Below are 6,761 nucleotides of genomic sequence, written 5' to 3'. Positions count from 1 at the left end.
GACAATCCAAATGGGCAACTGCAAATTCTTGTTTTGGTGATATGGACGTATTCGTGATGACAAAGAGCAAATTGATTACTACTATATTATAATGGGCAAAATATATGTGCTTTTAAACTTTTCTTCTACAAGACTCGAATACTTCTTTTTTTTTTTGTGGTTTGACATTTTTTGCATTTGAAATTATCACAAATGTTATAAAGGCAATCGGTGCACTTTGGAATATTTGATAAAAATACATTTTATAAGCCTTTCATCTCTCTTTTAGATCCCCAAAAGTGATTCAACCAAATTACTGGACTCATTAATTCAAGTTTAACCGGTCAGACCGGTTGGTCAAAAAATATGCGGTTTGAGTCAAATCTTCAAAACATGCGAAAAAAGAGGTGTAACTTGCAATTACTTTTACCGCCATTTTTGCTCGGTTTTCACCAGTTATTAACCGACTCGGTTTTCCTATTCATGTTGGGTTGTGGTACTTTAGCCCGTTACAATAATCCGATGTATTGTTTCGTTTGCCGGAAGCATACGCTGTTTTTTCTTTCTTTTTTGATCTGTTGATGTTGATTGAGGCGCACAAAAAAATTTATCATACTAATATATATATATATATATATATATATATATATGTGAATTTGACACCGAAAAAAGATTGAAAAACATGAATGAAATTTCTCACAAACATGTTTATTTTTTGCAAGGAGCTTGTTCATCTCCTTGCAGCAAATAACACACATGATTATTGATGACTTATCTCTCGGCAAGTTAATAATAACTACAAAATTTTAGCTATACACCTCTTCATTTAGTTGCTTATTTACTTTTAACTAATAATCAAAAACCCAAAGGACGTTTGGAGGATATATATGCTGATTTTGTTTTATAACTGGATAATAGTGCGTGTTTGGATTACTTAATTATCCCAAATAATATTTCGCTTGCATCATAAACACATTTTTCAATCCATCTTTTTATATTCTCAATTACTTTTTATCTCACATACATCACATAATAAAAAATGCTACAGTAATTATTTCAAATAATACTCTGTTCAAACAAGTATATTTCAACATCAGAACATATGTTATGTTAAACTTTGTGTGTAAGATGGTGGAGGAAATGTGAACCATCCATCCAAATGAAATGAAACCAGAGCTAGTGAATTAAATTGCGAAATGTTCTTTGTTCAATTTAATATTTGTACACCACTGTACCAATAGTAATAGCAATTTAAATGAACCATTCTCATAATAGCAATGATATGGTTCCACTGCCGAGTCCAAAAACAAAAAATTTTCGTGCTCTTATTCCGTTTTTTTTTTTTTTTTTTTTTTTTTGTGTGTCTCTAAAAGCCAATGACACTGCAAAATTCCGCATTCTATGCTATTTGTTTGTTAAAGTTGGAATAGGATGTAACTTCGATTTTACTCTGTCTGGAATTGATATCTAATCATTTTCCTCTTTAAAGTTTTTGAAAATTTTAGAAAAAAAAGGAAAGAGTTGCTAGTATGCAATTTTTGAACCATTGAAATTTTGATCCAATGATTAGGAAAGAATAATGCTTCTTTTCAAAGAATGTAACAGTACACTTGTCTGATCCGAAGGTTCCATGCCAACTCTATAAAATTCCAGTTGAGCTCCCCGCACCTGTAATATAGGCGTAGGTTGGACTCTGCCCTCCTCTCATAGCATCGGAGAGAGTGAGGGTAAAGAAATTAACCATGGCTCTTGAGTCGGTTCATGAGACAGAGAGAGAGTGAAGAAATAAAAGGAAGGTGAAATTGCGTCTTTCCAACGCCAGTTCGTACAATATGACTGGCCCACTTATCAGGCCTACTGGATGAATTATTTTTGGGCTAGTTTAGTCCACCCAATGTGAAGCCCAGTTAGTAAGGGGAGGACTTGTATCAATAAAGAAATGCAATTTTTTTTTTTGGGTACCAAAAGAAAAAAAGGAAAAAAAAAAAATCTTAGATTCTGGTCTTATTGGTGATTGGAATTTTTAAGTCAAGTTTTGCTGATAGAAATATTGTACAAAGCAAACGACCTCTTGGGTCTCTTTCTTTTCTTTGTAATCAAACCAAAAAACAAATAAATTAAAGCGTGACACTAGAGATCTTCCATGATTTGTTTTCCATTTCGTTTATGATCTCCTGTCTCTCTTTTTGTTGAAGGATTCCATTTCCTATGATGTGGTGAAGAATGATCATTAGTAATCATGTCCCCATCATAATTCCCTTGTGGAAAATAGGCCAGCTTCTTCCCATATGATTTCTTGAGCAGGGAAAATGCAGACTAGTTGCAAATCACTTATGATTACTCGACAAATCCCATACATTTTCTGTTGTTTACCCGAAAAAGAGGCAAAAGAAAAAAAAAGAAGAAAAGTCTACACAATCCTCTCATTTTTTTTTTGATTGTTGGCTGCTTAGTTGACTGCGCTACTAAGTACTGTTGTACTCGTGAATCTGTGGGAGTCCTCTCTCCATGGGCAAATTTTACGTACAACGAAGGTATACTCCACTAGTTATTGTTGCTTCAATCCGTCCACGAAAGTTCAGATATAAGTAGATACGCACGTACATGATATCGCATATTTATATAGATTTACTGCTTCTGCAGTAACAATTTAGGTGCTTTTCATACAGTTCATACTTCATATCTTACTTTTCATGACTATGTAAAGGTAGAAAACTTTTATTAATTTATTTTTTTTTGTGCGTAGGAGTAAAAAACTCGTACTCGCATGCGAAACACTTGTAGCAGGACTTGTGTATCCAATAATATAATATATTGGCTAACTGGACAAATCCATTTATAGAGATGGCTTTCTCTAGTTTTTCTTGACCTAATTGGACCGTTGCTAGTATATGTCAGAGTAGTTGTAATGTAGATATTGTCTGTTGATAAAAAAAAATAAAATATAAGAAAGATAAACAAAAAAAAAAAAAAATCCAACTTGGCCTGCATTTTCCATTACAACTAGGTACACCATGCAGAAGACTGCCAAGTGGATGATGGACACGGCTAGGGGTGTGCATTCGGTGCAAATTCGGTAATTCGGTGCACTGAATTCGGTGAATTCGGTTATTCTACCTGTAAAAATTTAAACCGTTTTCAATTCCGAATTGGGCATAACCGAATTCATTCCGCAACCGATTTCAAATTCGAAAACGGTAATGAATTCGGTTAACCGAATTCATCTATGATTTATAAATTATTACTGATTTGATCCCTAAATTTATTCATAATTGAACACATTACTTATGTTCTAATCATTTTGTGGTTTAATTGGCATTTATTTGATCACTTATACCTAGAATCCTTAGTCTATGATTTAAGAAACACATAAAAAGTGATTAATTTAAACTAGAATAAACCTTAGACTATACAATGATTGGTGATAATTTATGAATTTATAATTTACAATGATTAATTATAAGCAATATTAGTTAGTAGTTACAATGAATTTATAATTTACACTGATTAATAATAAGTAATATTAGTTACAAACTTACAAATTACAATGATTAGTGATAAGTTATATTAGTTACAAACTTATAATTTATTTCAAATCAAAATAAAAACTTATTTACTTACACATGTTATTGTGAAAGTCAATACACTAATACATTGATTTGCAATTCACATACATTCACTTACAGTCTTACACTGCTTAGTTGTCTTGTCTATACTTAAAGCCTTAAGATTAGTAAATAGATAATATGAATTTTAACTTATTTGATAACTTATGCCTAAAATCATTAGTCTATGATTTAAGGAACACATAAAAAGTGATTAATTTAAACTAGAATAAACCTTAGACTGTACAATGATTAGTGATAATTTATGAATTTATAATTTACAATGATTAATAATAAGTAATATTAGTTACAAACTTACAAATTACAATGAGTAGTGATAAGTTATATTACTTACAAACTTATAATTTATTTCAAATCAAAATAAAACTTATTTACTTACATATATTATTGTGAAAGTCAATACACTAGTACATTGATTTGCAATTCATATGCATTCACTTACACTGCTAACTACTTAGTTGTCTTATCTATACTTAAAGTCTTAAGAATTAAAATTAGTGAATAGATAATATGAATTTTTATGTTAAATATGTAGAGTACACTAATACTTGCAAGTTAGAGATTACGCATTCAAATATTCAATAATTCAAACATGAATGATGTATCAAATTACCAATATCTAAATTTAATTACTAATTATGTTTATTGTTTAATATTTAGTATTATACATATATGTATTAATTATTATCTAATTCTAGTTATGTTACTCATGTATAAAATAATAAGTATTATAGTTATCTTATATTGTTATGTATTACTATATATTGGTATTATTATAGTCATATAACAATTAACAAATACTAAAATAATATATTGTACATTATTATATATTATTATTATTATAAGTACATGATATGATGATAAATTGATAATACCATATACTAATTATTATTAATAGCATTTACCTATATAATATAATAAAGTATTAGTAGTATATACTAATACTAATAGCATTTATCTATATATTATATAATTTTATATACCAATTTGGTAATTCGAATGCGGGAATGAGGTACCCGATTTCAATTACCGAATTTGAATGCGAAATCGGTTATTACCTAATTCATAATCTCATTACCTATTTCATACCATATTAGAATTCGGTGAATTTGGTACGTACCGAATTTGTACCAAATTACCAAATACCCGATTTCAAATTACCGAATTGAATTTGAAATCGGTTATGAATTCGGTAAGAACCGAATTTGCTCACCCCTAGACACGGCCCTTCATGTATCGATGGTAAAATTTAATGAAAGGACGGTTTTGTCAAAATTTAGCATGTGATTGTTGCTAGAATAGACATGTTTTGGGATAACAGTCTTGAACTTGGAAGTGTAGATGGTAGTTTGTTTGGTTTTGGGTTTTGCTTTTACATCTCTTGAAGAAATTCGTGTTGCAAAATTTAAAGGGCTAGCTAGCTTTAATGGTCTTGCGGGCTTCCTTTTTTTCTTTTCTTTTTTCAATGCTCATCTTTGATTGCCCTTCTTTTCTCCACCTGAGTCCTGCGAAAATTATCCGTGGAGTTTCATAGCAGGAAGATGTACTTGAACAATATCATGTCATATATCCTGATTCTTTGCGAAAAATTGAAGAAATTTATTTTTACATTCAACTTATCTAGAATTAGTAGGAAATCCATTGTGATAAAGGACTTACACAGTGTGACGAGGAGGAGCGGAGAAAAGAGAAAAAGGCAAAAAGACGACTGATGAGACCGAGGAAAGAGTCAATGATATTGGCACGATTCTATTGCAAAATTAAAAGCACCCAACAAAAACAAAAAAAAAGAAAGACCATCCAAGACATCATTTACCAGCATGCCACTTATCACATAACTGACACTTTATTATTATTATTTTTTTTTGAAAGGACAAAATTGACACTTTAGAAAACAAAACCAAGAACAGACTCTTTTTCATGTTTTTGGGCCCCCCAAGAACAGACTTGGGAAGCTCTTATTCTAGAAGCCATCTTATTATTGATGGAATTGTTGTGCATATATCGATCTCAATGTCATCATATCAATTAATCATGCCATAGACCAAGTAACTGGTACTCTTCCATCATCCTCGTTAAGCCCTAATGCTCTCCAGACAGCACTGGATCCATCAACGATGTTGTTATCGCAAGGTGGCTGGCCAGCGTGCTCCTTATCACAGCCATTTCTGGAGTCGCATTCATCCACAACCTTTGCAGTCACGGTTCTCCCATTGCTGGCTCTGATTCTTATCATTTTCCCACACCTCGACCCTCCTGCATACCAACCAGTGGAAAGTGCAACAACCCTTTCACTATTTTTGTGAAATTGGCCGTCACATTCTGATGCAGCCCCGCCGTCTCCACCTTCTTCAAAATTATTTAGGGTAAGAATGGCCGCTGTGGAGCTAGTAACCGGGGGAGAGCATGTATAGGTGGGTTTAGTCACTCCTTTACACGTCATAGAGCCAGTTGGGCGGCAATTGCCCGGAGGGGATGGCCCGGAAGGCGAGCTTCCGCTGCATATGTGGGTTCCAACGTCAGGATCGTCGTTACATTTTCCTCCAATGCAAATTAACTGGCCGTCGCAATCATTCAAGGTTTTGCATGGACCATTGCATGAGGAGATGGCTGATCCTGGGGAAGGAAAAGATAAGATGTTGAGCGAAATCAAGAAGGAAAGTATGACAAATTTTGCCATGGTTACTGAAGTGAAGGATGGGTAGGGGACAATGTAGATTCTCCTTATGCTAGGACGAGCTAAAAGAGATTGAAATGTTGGTGGGGTGGCGTTGGAATGAGAGGTTTTGGCGTATATTTATAGTGTGGATTCGTTATGGTCGCCATGAGAAGAATGAACGGCTGCTGAGTTTATCTTTGGCGCTGGGCTGCTGGCTGCTGCTTTTGTTGACCGACTAAACAGTGAGCATAGGGAGTGTCGTGTTTCCGCGGCTAATTCACGAATCCTTACACCGTGTAATGTCATCGTGAATATAAAGCCCTATCTACAACTTGTAGAGCTTCTGATATGTCCAAAAGACACGTGGATATAGTTTGAATCGAACTCAAATAGTGTATTATTTAAATTTGATTTGAGTTAGAATATTTGATCTTGAATTCAAAGTGAAGCTCAATTTAATTTTAGTTTACTTTAACTTGAGTTTGAACTTGATTGAA

At 33.0% G+C, this 6,761-nt stretch overlaps 1 protein-coding gene across 1 annotated transcript; it reads right to left on the bottom strand.

Annotated features, from left to right (window-relative positions):
* Positions 1-5,432: 5,432 nt before the first annotated feature.
* LOC113707524 (kiwellin-like) lies at positions 5,433-6,360 on the bottom strand. Its single transcript, XM_027229863.2, has one exon. The coding sequence runs from the start codon at positions 6,283-6,285 to the stop codon at positions 5,638-5,640; it is 648 nt and encodes a 215-aa protein (XP_027085664.1). The 5' UTR covers positions 6,286-6,360; the 3' UTR covers positions 5,433-5,637.
* Between the last annotated feature and the right edge of the window lie 401 nt (positions 6,361-6,761).

Source organism: Coffea arabica, chromosome 1e (genome assembly GCF_036785885.1).
Source record: "Coffea arabica cultivar ET-39 chromosome 1e, Coffea Arabica ET-39 HiFi, whole genome shotgun sequence".
Taxonomy (NCBI): domain Eukaryota; kingdom Viridiplantae; phylum Streptophyta; class Magnoliopsida; order Gentianales; family Rubiaceae; genus Coffea; species Coffea arabica.
The sequence above is the reverse complement of the archived record's forward strand: the minus strand, read 5'-3'. Positions and strand labels throughout refer to the sequence as shown.

Coding starts and splice junctions, on each gene's coding strand:
- LOC113707524 (XM_027229863.2), bottom strand. CDS start 6,285: ATGGCAAAATTTGTCATACTTTCCTTCTTGATTTCGCTCAACATCTTA.